Source organism: Pinus tabuliformis, chromosome 2_1 (genome assembly GCF_031772625.1).
Source record: "Pinus tabuliformis cultivar Carrire ecotype Pingquan chromosome 2_1, CPIR1, whole genome shotgun sequence".
Classification (NCBI taxonomy): domain Eukaryota; kingdom Viridiplantae; phylum Streptophyta; class Pinopsida; order Pinales; family Pinaceae; genus Pinus; species Pinus tabuliformis.
Genome location: NC_142299.1, coordinates 366,217,769 through 366,234,374, shown reverse-complemented (window position 1 = coordinate 366,234,374; position 16,606 = coordinate 366,217,769). Strand labels below are relative to the sequence as shown.

The window sequence follows — 16,606 nt, the reverse complement described above, 5'->3', positions numbered from 1 at the left end:
TCATGTAAGTTTTGTTTGAACATTTAGATGTAAAGTGCCCTGACTTCTATGAAAGATAGTGTTGTTGTTTACTGAGATATTAGTGACTCCATAAGCCCAATGGGAAGCAATTCTGTCCAGCCAGCATATTTTCTTCATGTGTCTTATAAAAGTTAGCCATCTTTCCTTGTCATTAATCAATATTCATAATCTGTGAGAGAGCCCTCTCAGACTAAGGAGGCTAAGCCTTAGTCCAAAGCTTGGTTTGAAATAGTTACACATAATCCTGCTGATTGGCAGCCTTCAGTGTGTGATTTTGGTGATAACATTTTGGTGCGTCTGCCGGGAGCCTGAAGATTATTCTTTCCCGAAATTATGAAGCTGAACTTCTGAAGGTAGCAGGAGCTCAAAAGGTTTTTGAGGCTGCAAAACTACCTTGGAGACTCCATTGTTGAAGAATTTGAAATTCATAGATTCATGGTGATTCCACTGGAGTTATGAGGGACCCAGATGCTACCATTCTTAGTTCAAGGTATGCATGCATAGATTTTTCAGGAATTCATGGTTTCCCAAATCATTTTCCCAAGGATGCATATTTTCTAAGGAATGGTCCCAAATTTAATGGAGAAGATTTGAGTTTAACTCTGAAGCATATCTCAGATTTCTGTCATTTTGCTGAGCTTCTTAGAGTCAAACATGAGGATGTTTGCATTATGTTATTTTATGATTCACTTCAAGGGAAATGCAAACAATGGATTGAAAGTTTTCCTATCAAATCCGTTAAGTCATTTCAAGACTTATGGCTTATGTTTTTGGAGGAATGGATAGATAGGTCAGAGGTGGTGGTAAACTCTCCTTCAGTTGAGGGTTTCAAACAATGGAATGGTGATCATATTAATGAAGAAATAGGTGAAAATTTTTCTTTGTCCTTGTCCTCGTATCTAAAGTCATTTGACTGTAAAGCAGAGGATAAGATGAGATTTTTGGATGAAGTTGCTGAGGACATTGAGAAAGAAATTGAAGGTTTAGAAGGTCAAATTCAGGCATACAGTTTTCATAATCATGATCATTATTTTCAGAAGTTTTCTATGGCAGAACGCAAGGAGACAATGCTGGTTCCTTTCTCTTTCACGATTGAGGAACTGAACACTGTTGTTGAAGATCAGTTTGCACAACCTGAAAGTTACAAGAATCATCAAGCTGATCATATATTCTGGGATCCTATAGCTGATTACATGGAAGAGTTTTACTCTTCAGTGTTTCAGTTTTCCTATAAAGATCAGAGACAATTTCAGTGGCAGCGGTCATCACACTATCAGATTGGCTCTGAACTCCAATGCAGTCAAAGAAATCAAATATCAGATAAAACAGAGGATTGGCTACATTGGAAATTTCATATTGATTGAGCAGAAAGAAGTTGAAATTGTTAGGGTAGGTAGGTAGAGGTAAATGCAAAATAAGCTCAAGGTCAACTGAGCATCTTTCAGTAGAAATAGCTTTCTTTCTCCTACAGTCATGCTGGTCAAGCAAATTTCTGTTTGTCAAAAAAATTTTATAAGACACTGGAACTGCAGGTTCTTAGTGTACCACAAGGGCACACTATCCCAAGTGGAGCCACTGTTATCACTGAAAATTCTGTTGCCAAAATTTTTCAGACTAGCTTAAGGACAAAGTGTTTCCGCAGCGCATGAATCCTTTTTAGCAGTTTCGCAGCGCTACATGTTTAGGTGGTTTCGTAGCGTGCTACGAAATTGGGGATTTGTTCGAGTTTTCAGTAGAGGTCAAAATCCTAGCATGCCTATTGAAAAGAGTTCTATTACACTCAAGAAATCAGCATCTAGTGAGAATCTCACAAGAAGCATACGCATCAATTGGTCACCGGCAAGATAATGTTCATACAGGGAGCTCTTCCAAACAGCTGTTAGTTCAATGTGCAACTGAAATATCTGAAGGTAAAGAAGGAAATGATTTTAGTTGAGAGAGTACAACAGTACATGGATATTTTTCCGAAAAAACTGGAGGGGCATTCCTGTGTTGATCCAAACTGGCCAATGGAAAGACTCATTGAGTTCAACCAAGTTATGTTGAGATATATGCCATTTTTGCCACCAGCCTTGCGAGCAGTGTCATTTACTATAAATGCATGTGAGCAGTTTGGAATTGCTGGAAGAACAGGTCTAGTGTCCTTAATGATATATTTCGCCTTACTCCAATCTCTGATGGGAAAATTTAGACCCTTTTGGTAACATTAATCCAAATGGAAGATTTGTTGTTGTATGTGGTGATGGTGAATACATAATTTATACGGCACTGGCATGGAGGAATAGATCCTTTGGATCTGCACTCGAATTTGTTTGGGCCTCAGATGGAGAATATGCAGTTCGAGAAAGTACTTCCAAGATCAAGATTTTTAGCAAGATATTCCAGGAAAGGAAGAGCATTCGGCCAACATTTTCTGCTAAAAGTACCGGGGAATATCGTTATGTGTAAGGAATGGAAATGAGTTGCCCTTCTGTATCACTCATGTACCAAGGTGGCGGTAATGCAACATGTCATAATATGGGTGCTTACAAAGAGACGGTTGACAGTTGTACAAGCAAAAGTTGCGGTGGTCATGAAGTGGACATAATGCACTTTTTAATAGGAACCGCAATTCCAGGTCGTTTGTATGGCACCAACATAAGTGATAATACAAATGGCGCTGGAGGAGATAGGGTTTCCCATTTGGTTGATCTATATGCATCCACATAGTCGGTATCTTGATGGATTGGATCCTCAAGGAAATGGAAATGGTGCTAATTTTAGTGCGCAGAATGATTGGCAGGGAGCGTAGTGGCATGTTTTGATTGACAATTCCTTCGGTCTTCTGGAGAATGCAAGCCCAGCCTTGTGGCAGAGTCTAAGGATGTTTTTGATCAGAAGGCAAGTAATAAATATTGGATTGATGTGCAACTTCGGTGGGAAGACTATGATTCTCATGACCGTGAACGGTATACGAGAGCCAAATTCTTAGACTATACAACAGATAATATGTCAATTTATACATCACCCACTGGTGTTATGATTGCAATCGATCTTGCTTACAATTTACATTCTGCATTTGGTAATTGGTTTCCTGGTTCAAAGCCTCTTTTGGCCCAAGCTATGAATAAAATAATGAAGTCAAATCCTGCCTTGTATGTGTTAAGGGAGCGCATAAGAAAGGGCCTGCAACCTTATTCTTCGGAGCCAACAGAACCGTATTTGTCATCTCAAAACTATGGAGAGATTTTCAACAACCAAATTATATGGTTTGTGGATGATATAAATGTGTATCGTATCACAATCTATAAAACTTTTGAAGGAAATCTTACAACGAAGCCTACCAATGTCGAGGCTCACATTGGAAAAGGAATTTGTCTCCAAATGCAAAGTGTTATTCCGAAGGCATTTGAATGCTTTGCAGAAGCTATTGCGCTTGATCCTCAGAATGCTTGTGCTCTCACGCGCTGTGGAGTTTTGTACAAGGATGAAGGGCACTTGCTAGAAGCAGCAGAGGCATATCAGAAGGCTCTTGTAGTGGATCTTACATACAAGCTTGCTGCGGAGTACTTGGCAATTGTCTTGACAGATCTTGGGACCAGTTCGAAACTTGCAGGAAATGTCCATGAAGGAATTCAGAAGTACTATGAAGCTCTAAAAGTAGATAGCCGCTATGCTCTTGCTTATTATAATTTGGGGGTGGTTTATTCGGAAATGATGCAATATGATATGGCACTTAATTGCTATGAAAAAGATGCATTGCAAAGGCCTATGTATGCTGAAGCATATTGCAACATGGGTGTGATATATAAGAACCGTGGAGATTTGGATGCAGCCATTGCGTGTTATGAGAGGTGTTTGGCTGTATCTCCAAATTTTGAAATTGCTAAGAATAACATGGCTATAGCCCTTACAGACCTTGGTATAAAGGTGAAGCTTGAAGGAGATATACATCAGGGTATAGCTCATTACAAGAAGGCATTGCTTTATAATTGGCACTATACAGATGCTATGTATAATCTTGGTGTCGCATATGGTGAACTACTAAAATTTGACATGGCAATTGCGATGTATGAGCTTGCCCTGCACTTCAATCCACATTGTGCGGAAGCATGCAATAATTTAGGAGTCATTTATAAAGACAGGGATAATCTTGACAAAGCTGTGGAGTGCTACCAGATGGCTTTGTCGATCAAACCTAGTTTTTCACAGTCTCTTAATAATCTTGGTGTGGTCTACACTGTCCAGGGTAAAATGGATGCTGCTGCAAGCATGATTGAAAAGGCTATAATGGCAAATCCTGCATATGCAGAAGCTTATAATAATCTAGGGATTTTGCACAGGGATGCAGGTAATATCATGCTTGCGATAGAGGCATATAAACGGTGTTTGCAAATTGATCCAGACTCTCAGAATGCTGGTCAAAATCGCTTGCTAGCCATGAACTACATCTATGAGGGCGAAGATGATAAGATTTATATTGCACACAGGTTGGCTCTGCAGATAAATATAATATCAGTGAGTTGAAGGATGCCATGTTGGTAATCAAAGACCTTTTATCTGTGGCATCATTTTATGCAACTAAATCCAGCTTCACAGCTTCTACTGCCTTGTCTATAACATGCTTCGGCATGTCCTTTCCTGAAGTTTATAGCAAAGATGGTACAAATGTACAGATCAAACATCTAAAGACTTTTGATGAAGGACTCTTGAAAATGGACAGAGACACACATGTTATGGATTGTTTTTTTTCATGGAGCAGGCCTAGAGGTAGATGAGTATGTCCGGAGGTCTTATAAGTTTGCTTATGTGGATGGTATTGAAGTGGGTATTGAAGCATGATTATATGGCTTTGAGCTTCTCAAAAGTCGATTTGCTGTCTTGTTTGTGACTGAGATATACAGAGTTTTCTTAATATGCTTTAGAGTACATTATTGGTATCTTGGTCATTGCATTAGCTATACAGTAGTGGTTTCAGTGTTGTTAGAAGCAGCTGCTATGGGGAGAAGATAACAAGAATGCAGAGAAGTGATGAGACTGTGTATGATGAAATTACACAGCAGTTTCGTAGCGCGCTACAAAACTGCTGTAGCTGCATGTTTCAGTTGAGCCAATCATTATGATTGACAAATCAGCAAATCTTTAAAAGGTGTTGTCTTCACACATAAAAATGGCCAGCACATCATGGACATGGAAACCTGGTAATTAAAGGATAAAAGCGTACTTCTTTGGATTCGAATATTTTAAGGCAAACCAAGGACCGACAAACAGGAGCAGTTTCCTATATTTCAGGGTATTGGAAAACATGTTACATTAAAGGCCAGTAAGTAACTACGAACACCTATCACAGCCAAACTAAAAGAAGCCATTTGTCAGAGAATGAGCCTGTTTTCTCCTTCTTTTCGTAGGAGCACCATCCTGGTTGTAATAAATGCTATTTCCAGCATGATGAAGAATTAGAGTTTTAATTGTTTTAGGATTCCAGCGCTGCCAATTAGTGGTCAGCTGTAATTATTAGTTAGTTAAAAGTTAGTAGGTGTCATCATAAGTAATTATTGAGCTCCCTTCACGTTGGAGGAGGGAGCTCGAATCAGGTAGAGTAAGCATTCTATATAGAGCTGAAAGATGAATGTAAAAGGGGTTGGATATTTTGAAGACTGTTTTGGCTTGTGTGTAAACAGAGTTTTAGTAATACAGAGGACTGTTTTTCTTCTTAGGATTCACAATGGATCTTCTTGTTCAAATGTGTGATGGTATAGTTTTTTTGATGTTCTTTTACAGTTTGGTAAATGCATAATCACTCAGAACTCATGGATCATGCTCTGACTTCCTGTATGCCTTTGCAAACTGTGGTTTCATGTAAGTTTTGTTTGAACATTTAGATGTAAAGTGCCCTGACTTCTATGAAAGATAGTGTTGTTGTTTACTGAGATATTAGTGACTCCATAAGCCCAATGGGAAGCAATTCTGTCCAGCCAGCATATTTTCTTCATGTGTCTTATAAGAGTTAGCCATCTTTCTTTGTCATTAATCAATATTCATAATCTGTGAGAGAGCCCTCTCAGACTAAGGAGGCTAAGCCTTAGTCCAAAGCTTGGTTTGAAATAGTTACACATAATCTTGCTGATTGGCAGCCTTCAGTGTGTGATTTTGTGATAACAGGTTCAACACTTTAAATGCAATACCAAGGACCAAAACCATAGGTTCAAATATGTCAGACTAAATACCATGGACCAACCATAAGTTTTCCCACATGTACGTGCTTTTCTTTGCATGAAAGTGTGTGCATACGTATACGCGCCTTCTGATTGGTACACCTGCGTGTATACACGACTTTGTTATGAGGAACCTGCGTATACCTCATTTTCTTTCATTCTGAGAGCCTGAACTGTGATCTGCCATTTGAGTGAGTTGCCATCAAGGACAACACTTATGTCATAGAGCCAAACCTGTTCCAAACCTGTGTCATAATGCCAACAATCTCCCCCTTTGGACTTGATGGCAACCCAAAGTCACTCAAAGTCATTCTCCCCCTTTGACATCAAGGGCAAAGGGTTATGCTCCCCCTGAGTCCATGCTGAAATTTCTACTCTGCTGTGCTGTCCAAGCTCCCCCTGACTTGTAGGCAAGGTCTGCAAGAAGATGTTCTATAAAAGAAACATGACTTTATAATGACCTTCCTATCACCAAAGACTCATACATACATCCATCTCCCATCCAAATGGGAATATACCAGTATTGACTCATCCACCCAACCAAGTGGGGATACATGATAAAATAAGAACATTACATCATTCATCCCAGGCATAGTGGGGAAACCAAAATAGGCCGTTACATGACCTTGATAAAAGAAATATAAGACATAGAGACAAAATATCTACAGCAAGACTTTGACAGTTATCAACAACAAACATCAGCAGCATTTGTCAATCATTATTCAGACCAGCACCCATGTTCTCCTTCTGCACCTGTTCCACCTGAAATCAAACCAACTGTGAATTTGAACCAAGATCTTCTAAGATAATGCCAACAATGCATTATTAGAAGAATATATGCTCCCCCTGAACCTGTGCTAGATGGTCTCTGTCAGACCCATATCAGACTCTTTTCATCCTGAGCCTGGCCCCACTACTTTTCTTCAAACCAACATATACGCGACTGTACCTTAATAAACCGGTGTATGTATGAGGATCCTCCTCATTCAATTCGCATACCACCACTCTTTTATGAAACAGACAAGATTCAAAAGCAAGATGATGCATCAACTACCCCCAGCTTCTGTCTGAGGTATTCAAATGTCTCCCTGGGCAGTGGTTTGGTGAGGATATCAACAACTTGTTCCTTAGAGGGAACATACTCCAATTTGACCTTTTGTTCAAGCACTTGTTCCCGGAGAAAATGATACTTGATCGGTATGTGCTTAGTCTTTGAATGCATGACAGGATTCTTTGAAATACTGATTGCACTTGTATTATCAAAAAAAATGGAGATAGGTGGAGTACAAGTGATTTGAAGTTCTTGCAATGTTTGCATCATCCAAAGGAGTTGTGTACAACAAGATGCAACAGCTACATATTCTGCTTCAGCTGTAGATAATGCAATAGAACTTTGTTTCTTGCTGAACCAAGATACTAATCTAGGACCCATGAAGAATGCACCACCACTAGTGCTTTTTCTATCATCCACGCTTCCTGCCCAATCCGCATTTGTATATGCATGAAGTGTGAGATCTGTACCTCTAGGATACCATAAGCCATAGTTTTGAGTTCCTTGAAGATACTTGAAAATTCTCTTAACTGCCTGAAGATGAGTTTCCTTTGGATTTGCCTGAAACCTTCCAACTATTCCCACTGCATGCATAATGTCTGGTCGGGTACCTGTTAGATAGAGCAGACTACCAATCATGGATCTCTAGGTTGGTTGATGTACTGCTGCCGATTCATCATTTGTGCTGAGGCTGCATCCTGTCACCATAGGGGTACATACTGGTTTCGAATCCTCCATCCCATATTTCTTCAAGATCTGCTTGAGATACTTGGTTTGTGATAGAAAAATTCCGTCTTTGTTTTGTTGGACTTGTAAACCAAGAAAATATGTGAGCTCACCAAGCATGGACATTTCAAACTCTTTCTGCATCACCAAGGAAAAATTTTGACTCATGTCTTCTTCATTGCTACCAAAGATGATATCATCAACATACACAACAAGTATTAGCAACTTATCATTGTCAATTTTTATATATAGATTGCTATTAGTTGATCCTTTTATAAAACCTTGTTGATGGAGGTACTTATCCAACCGATAATACCAAGCCCTTGGAGCCTATTTAAGGCCATAGAGAGCCTTTTTGAGTTTGCATACAAGTTTTGGATCATTTCCAAGAATAAACCCATCTGGTTGTTCAATATATACTTCTTCATCCAAGTCTCCATTCAGGAAGGTAGACTTCACGTCCATTTGAAATACTTTGAACTTCTGAAAGCTAGAAAGAGCAAGGAACATTCTTATGGCCTCAAGTCTAGCAACTGGTGCAAAAGTTTCTTCAAAGTCTATCCCTTCTTGTTGAGCATACCCTTTGCAAACAAGTCTGGCCTTGTTTCTAATCACATCTCCATTTTCATTCAGCTTATTTTTGAATATCCATTTTGTTCCTATGAAATTCTTATCTTTTGGTCTAGGAACCAACTCCCAAGTGTTATTCTTTTCAATCTGCTCAAGCTCTTCCTCCATGGCCTTGACCCAGCATTCATCTTTGCATGCCTTTATTACATTTTGTGGTTCAATGGAGGAGATAAATGCTAGATAGCTTGAAGCTTCTGAAATGGTTCTTCTTGTCTGTACACCTGCCTCTTTCTTCCCCAAAATTTGAGATTCTAGATGATTCTTCTGAACGTACCTGGATGGAGTCTTTTCTTCTATCCTTATCTATTTTTCTGGTGCCTCATGGGTTTCTTCTTCATCATGAATCTGATTTGATGTTGATGGATTGTCCTCATCATCTTCGAAATCTTCAGATTTTACCTGCCTAGGAGTGTTTCCTTCTTCATCAACCACTACATCAATACTTTCAACAATTTTTCCAAGTCTTTTATTGTAACACTTGTATGCTTTGCTGTGGGGAGAGTAACCAAGGAGAATGCCTTCTTCTGCTCTAGGTTCAAACTTGCCATGATTTTCATCAGTCTTCTTGATGTAGAATTTTCTTCCAAAAATTTTGAAGTATTTTACCGTGGGAGTCTTACCATACCAAAGTTCATGAGGAGTCTGAGCACTGTTTACCCGGATATTTTTCTTGTTGAGAATAGTAACTGCAGCAAATGCGGCTTCACCCCAGAAGGTTGCGGGAGTTCCAGACTCATCAAGCATAGCACAAGCCATTTGTTGAACCATTCTGTTCATCCTTTCCACTACTCCATTTTGCTGAGGAGTCCTCGCAGTAGAGAATTCCCTTCTTATTCCATTTTCTTCACAAAAATAAAAAAATTCATCTGAGGTAAATTCTCCTCCTTGATCCGACCTGAGGCATTTGATTTTGCGATCTGATTCGTTCTCCACCAAGGCTTTGAATGATTTGAATTTTTCGAAAGCTTCATCTTTATGCTTCATAAGTCCTATCCAACACATCCTGGAAAAGTCGTCAATGGACAATATAAAGTATTCTTCTCCTCGAGGTGACCTTTTCCTATATGGACCACATACATCAGTATGGACAAGTTCAATTGGCCTGCTAGCTAATCCTTCCTTCTCAGGGAAATTAGTTCTAGTTTGCTTACCAAATTGACATGATTTTCATATTGTATTGTCTGGAATTCTGATGTCAGGTAGATCACGAACCGCCTGATATTTGCATGCTTTCCTTATCTGTGAGAAGCTTAGATGCCCCAATCTTCCATGCCATAGCCAGTGTTCATCATTCTTGCTTAGATAGCATTGTTGTTGTCCTCCCTTGAGTATATATAAATTATTTTGAGTTCTTATGCCTTTGATCACTATTTCTCCTGTATCAAGCTCATGAACAATACATCCATTTGATCGAAATATTACTTCATTTCCTTGATCACACATTTGACTAAAACTTAATAAATTATGCTTTAAGCGATCAACATACATAACATTTCCAGCCTTGACCTTTTCTTTCAAAAGAACAGAACCTTTACCTTTTATGAGTGCAGGGGTGTCATTTCCAAATGAGACCTTCTTTTCCTTTTCTAAGGCACTATATGACTGAAGTTTATCTTTATCACCTGTCATATGTTTTGAGCATCCACTATCGATGTACCACTAATTTTCCTGTCCTTCTGCATATAAGGCTATCCCACATCTTTCTAGTTGTGATTCTTTCTTTTTCCATGTTTTGGGACTCAATGAAACTTGCTCCTTCTGAGTTGTTTGCCGAAACCTGCTCCTGCATTCAGAATCTTCATGACCGAAGTTGTTACAAATAGAACATTCTACTTCATTCTCAAGAGCAGAAAAATTATTGTAGGTCCTTTTCATGATCCCAGTCATACTCCTTTGTTTTTGAGCTTCTCTAGTCATGATTGTCTTGTAGGCAACACATTGAGCTGCTTTGTGACCAAAGTTATGACAAGAGAAACATTGGCCATTGAAGAAGCTCTTGCGATTATCAAATCTACCAACCAAATGATTGTAGTTTCTATTGACATCCATTATTGAGGCAATTTGAGAATGATTTACCTGTGGTTGGTTGTAGCTTCTGTTCATCCTTGAAGTAGATTGACCTCAATTTACCTTGTAGTCTTTGTTCATTCTTGAGGTAAATTGTCCCTGACTTACGTGGTGATCTGCATTATGCTTTTGTTGTGGATTGTCAACCTGTTCACTTCTCCTTGCTGCATCAAGATAACTTTTGGAGGTGGATGGATTTTGTGCTTGCTTCTGTGCTTGAGATGCTTCTTCAGTATATCCAAGACCTGTCTTGATTAGAGGAGAACGCTGTACTTTGATAATCTCATCTAAAGTTTCAGATCCTTTAGCAAATTTAAGATTAAGAGCTTTTGTTTTCTCAATATCTTTTCTAAGTCCCACAATTTCACATTCTAACTTTTCATTGTGTTTTTCTCTTTCAGCAAGTTGGAATGTCAGAGTATCTATAATCATATTCTTTTCCTCTAAACAAATTTTGAGTTTAGAAATTTCTTCATAGAGACCTTCTTCATCTATAGCATCCAAGAAATCATCATCTTCAAAAGCCATCAAAAGTCTATAATCATTACATTGTTCATCTTCATCACTAATTGAATATCCATCACTGTCTTCATGTGTATAATAGCTCTTCTTACTTACATTCTGTTTTCTGTTCCATCTAACTGGTTCCTTACCTTTGTCAAGTTTATCTTTATGAGGACATTTGGCAGCATAATGACCGACTCTCCCACAAGCAAAGCATTTGAAAGGCAGCTTACCTCTGAATCTTCCAGTTCCCCGTTGAAGGTTCTTGACAAAATTAGATTCTTCCTCTTCTTCTGACATATGTTCTGACTCATTGTAATCTCCTTTTCCTGAGGCTTTGAATGCAACTTCTCTCCTGTCTGATGGTCCACCTTTTCTCATTTCGTAAGCAGTTAGGATTCCGTGCAGCTGTGACATGGTAAGGCTTTGTAGATTCTTCTTTTCTTCTATGGCAGAAACTTTTGAATCAAACTTAGGAGACAAAGATCTTAGAACCTTTTCAACCAAAACAACTTCTTTTATTTCTTCACCCAAGTTTTTCATACAATTAACAATCTCATCTATACGAAGGAAATAGTTAGCCACACTTTCATCATTGTACATTCTAAGATTTTCATACTGAATTCTGAGAGTTTGAAGTTTTGCTCGTTTTACCTGATCATCTCCTTCATAGCTCAAAACGATCTTGTCCCATATTTCTTTTGCGGTTTTGAGCTACATAACCTTGACGAATTCTGATTGAGATAGACTCCCTAAAAGGGTATTGATAGCCTTTGCATTTGTTTCATACTGCTTCTTACCAGCCGTATTTGTAGGAGTTACTGAAGGAAATGTGTATCCTGTTTCCACAATATCCCAAACTTCTGTACCAAGAGATTGAAGATAGGCAGTGATTCTTACCTTCCAATAGATGAAGTTGCTCCCATCAAAAATTGGTGGCCTGATTGATGCTTCCTTTTCGTAGTTGCTCATGATGATAGATCTTCCTTCAAGCAATCAATCTTCTCCTGAAGGACCTGCTCCGATTCCAATTGTTGAAAATAATACTGAGAGGGGGGGGAGGTGAATCAGTATTATTAAGTAAAATTCTTTTTCAATTTATACAAAGATTTGTATACGCTACTTCAGTTAATTAAAACAGCGTGTATATGCAACTCTGACTAATTAAACTCGCGTATAACTTCCAGACTTAGAATTTAATTTATTCTTCAGATGTTGATCATTAATCTGTGTGTCAGAACCATATAACAGTAAGCAGGAACAGAAAAGTAGAGCAGACAGTCACACAAAAGAACACAAGATATAAGGTGGAAACCCAATGTGGGTGAAAACCACCTGCTACAATATGTCTCTATCTTCTTTCAATTAGAAACTTATTTTCACAATGATTCTGTACTGGTGCAGTCTTATACCAGCACGTAGGATTCAACCTGCAGAAGGCTACAACCTTCTTTATTCTTCTAGGGACCACGTTTCATAAATTTTCAGACTGGATCCATGAATATCAATCAAACATCAAGTAGATCCGCAACAACCAATCTCCTTTGCACAAATATTGAATCAACCAATAACTTCTCAGAATGCTATAACCATAAAACAGTACCAGTAACCAGACACCAATTCTGAACCCAGAACATTGCAGCAATAAATAGAAGCAGCTAAAACATATTTCAAGAGACGTACGCTACTTCACCAATAGAAACCTGCATACGTACACAGCTATGCCAAAGCCAACCAGTGTATACGCAGTCTTCACTTGCTTAACCTGCGTGTATATGTGCCTCCGCTGTGTCGAACCTGCGTACAGATCTATAAAAGATAATTTATCCTTTTACTTAATTAGACATCAGTTATACCCAGATTATTAGATTTATAGATCTAATCATGCGCCAAATATAATAGATCAAAATCACACAATGATACTACTATTCAAGCCTTGAGATCTCGACCCATCAATAGATCTTAACCATCGTGTAATGCTCAAGTTCCTCCTTGATTCAGATCCAGTTGTAACTCACCAACCAATCACCAGTATTCCAGATCTTGCTCCTCTCAAGATATTCAACACATAAGTCAATGCCCTTGCCAAATGATCTCCTTCCCTTTTTATAGTCTTAGGCCTTACTCAAACCATGGTCCAAAACCATTGAGAACTAATACTAGGGACCCAATACTTGGGTTCAACACTTTAAATGCAATACCAAGGACCAAAACCATAGGTTCAAATATGTCAGACTAAATACCATGGACCAACCATAAGTTTTCCCACATGTACGTGCTTTTCTTTGCATGAAAGTGCGTGCATACGTATACGCGCCTTCTGATTGGTACACCCACGTGTATACGCGACTTTGTTACGAGGAACCTGCGTATACCTCATTTTCTTTCATTTTGAGAGCCTGAACTGTGATCTGCCATTTGAGTGAGTTGCCATCAAGGACAACACTTATGTCATAGAGCCAAACCTGTTCCAAACCTGTGTCATAATGCCAACAGTACTGGCCATAGGTTGACTTCTCCTACCCTTCTTTCTGGCTTCCCAATAATGGTTTCTAAAGACAGTCTTGATATCCTCATAGGGTAATTGGTAGATATCTCCTCTGGTTAACAAGTGTAAGCTATCCAGAAGTTCTTCCCTTACTCCTCTGAGCAGGACCAAATTTAGTGATTCAGGGTCAAGTGTGCACTTGGCCCTTTTGTAAGTGAGCTGGAATATTTCTTCATAGACTTCTAAGGATTCATTCTGGCCCATGGTCATCCTGAAAATCTCTTCTTTAGTATCTTTTGACCTACAGTAGTCCCTATATTTGTTGTTAAATTCATGCTACATCTAAGCCCAAGTTGTGTTGCTATCTCTTGGTAAACCCATGAACAAGTGCAATGTTGCATCCTTGAGGGTAGATGGAAACAATTTTAACTTTTTCTCATGATCTTTATAGTGATAGGTTTGGCATATAACAACAAACTCAAATAGGAAAGTGTCAGGGTCCTCTGTGGTCAGGCCATGGAAATGATGTAGAGCAGAGGGGCTTATATTCTTCATCTTAGTGTCCCCGTTGGTTTCCCTAATGGGGAAGGCACCCTCAACTCTCTCTCTATTCCCTCTTTCATTTCGGTTTTCATCCATTGCTTTAGTAGGAATGGGTTACTCTTCTTCTTCTTCTTCCCTTGTAGGTTGTTCAAATATGTCAGGTTGCTCACGTAAGGTTTCCTCCAGTTCACATCCACCGAAGAAGAGAGAAGGTTGGCTATTGGATGCAGTGGGGGTAATTGGCAAGAATTTCCTTAAATTTTCCCTACTCCTACGAGGCATGAAAGGAAATGTTTTTGGGGGCTTTTATAAGATTTTATTTTTTAGCAAGAAAGTACTTTGCAGAAATGAAATTGGTGATTGAATGAAAACTACTGACAAAAGGAAACTACTTGCTGAATTGAAATTCTACTTGCAGAATGGAAAGGAAAGTGGAATGAAATTGCTGATTGAATAAAAACTACTGACATAAAGAAAAGTTACTTGTTGAATTGAAATTCTACTTGCAGAATGGAAAGGAAAGCAGATAATGACAAATGAAAGGAAGGAAGCTACTAGATTACTTTTGTAGAAATAAACTAATGGAAGAAAGTTGAAGACTAGAAATAGAAGAAAAGAAAGCAGACTATAAATATAAGAAAAGAAAGCAGTAATCACATTCTACTCTGACACCTCCCTGGAAAAAACACCAGAAAGTGATGAGTGCCAGTATTGCAGTAAGGATGTTGCAACTCATGGGCTACCAACTTTACCTATCAACTCAGGGTTCGTACAAACTTGGAGGTGACAATGTTATATGTACAAGTAGAGGTGAAGGTCCTGGCTATTGTCACTTGTTTATCTGGCAAGAGACCCCGGGGGTTCCAAGCCAGACTTCTATAGAGTTAGAAGAAGCTTGATTCTTTGATGGAAGAAGAGCAAATCTATTCTAAGAGAGCTCACTCTACTGCAGTAATGAAGAAAACAACATGTAATGCTAAATCACACTATATCCTAATTAACCATTTAAATAGCTAAACTAAGCAGAATTGCTAAATCAACACTACCCTAATGCTGCTATCTAAATTACAGAAGTAAAGAGCATTAAACCAAACTAATGTGTAAGCAAGGAGACTAAACTAAGTCTGTTTTCACGTTTTTGGTGTTTTGGTAAAACAAGCATGCAAGGAGTCAAGTGGAAGATCAAATGAAGATCGAAATCAGTGAAAGGAAGATGTAACGAAATAGAAGTGCATAGGAACTGTTGGATCGATCAGGAACAGTATTAATGAGAGATGAGTGGCGAAGATCTTATCACAAAAGATTACATGAATGGATGGACGAGCAGGGTTAACGGATGATGAGCGGCGAAGATCTTATCGCGTGAGATTGAGTGAAGAGATGGACGAACATGACTAATCAGAAGATGAATGGCGGAGATCTTATCGTGGGAGGTTAAGTGAAGAGATTGATGAAAAGGACTAATCAGAAGATGAATGGCGACGATCTTATAGCAGGCGATTTAGTGAATAGATGAACTATTAAACACACATGGGTAGCAACATAATATGAAGGATAAAATATGAGAATACTTTTTTATTAACAAGAGATATACATTTATAGTACATGGTTTGACTGTTGGGTTCCTCATCCCAAGGTCTCTTGGACTTCCTTAGTCTATTCTGCTTCCACACTAACCCATAGAGGATTAGGTGTCCAACAATCCCCCCCTTAATCTGAAGGGTTATGTATGCGTCCACGAAGAGAGTTGTAATGAAAAATGTGCAAAAATGCATGGTAGCACTAGGCTGAATGTGCTCTCTGAAATGTTGGTATAAAGGGCAGTGGTTTAAGGATGACCGCCAACACTAGAACACTTAGTGCAGTTCCCGGAACTCTTCCAAAACTGGCAAGAAGCTGAAGTCTTCTACTAGAGGAAGTGCTCCTATTGTTTTGAAGAGGGAAACATTCAACCATGAAAGGGACGTCTCACCCCGCATAAAAGGGAGAACTTCAACTTGAAAAGGGAAGTCTCAACCTGTGATGGTTTAAGGATGACCAACAACTCTGGAATGCTTAATGCAATTCCTAGAACTCTTCCAAAACTGGAAAGAAGTTGGAGTCTTCTGCTAGAGGAAGTGTTCTCAATTTTGTTCTTGGAATTCTTCTGAAACTGACAAGAAGCTGAAGTCTTCTGCTAGAGGAAGTGCCCTAGATTACCAACTGAAGGCATGTTTAGGGGCATCTTTGTTTCTAGCTACAACTCTGAACTGGTGTGACAGGTTGTGGCTTAGGCTCGCTTGATGTGGCTTTGAAGCTTGTAGATGAGCATCATTTCCCCCCTGTCAGATACAAGGTGAGATGATGGAGAAAACTCAACTACAAGACTGTTCAATACTCTGG

The 16,606-nt window shown here is 38.9% G+C and overlaps 1 protein-coding gene across 1 annotated transcript; it reads left to right on the top strand.

The window, feature by feature from the left end:
• Positions 1–2,538: 2,538 nt before the first annotated feature.
• LOC149200387 (putative UDP-N-acetylglucosamine--peptide N-acetylglucosaminyltransferase SPINDLY) lies at positions 2,539–4,842 on the top strand. The gene is made up of 4 exons (XM_089400935.1): positions 2,539–2,706; positions 2,860–4,490; positions 4,592–4,662; positions 4,763–4,842. Exons 1-4 carry the CDS (start codon positions 2,539–2,541, stop codon positions 4,840–4,842), a joined length of 1,950 nt encoding a protein of 649 aa, XP_089257061.1.
• Positions 4,843–16,606: the final 11,764 nt, after the last annotated feature.

Excerpts from the sequence above, each read along its gene's own strand:
- LOC149200387 (XM_089400935.1), top strand. The coding sequence starts at position 2,539 with ATGGGTGCTTACAAAGAGACGGTTGACAGTTGTACAAGCAAAAGTTGC. Across the intron at positions 4,491-4,591 it reads AAGATTTATATTGCACACAG|CTTCACAGCTTCTACTGCCT; the intron begins GTTGGCTCTGCA and ends AACTAAATCCAG. Across the intron at positions 4,663-4,762 it reads TGAAGTTTATAGCAAAGATG|GCCTAGAGGTAGATGAGTAT; the intron begins GTACAAATGTAC and ends TTCATGGAGCAG.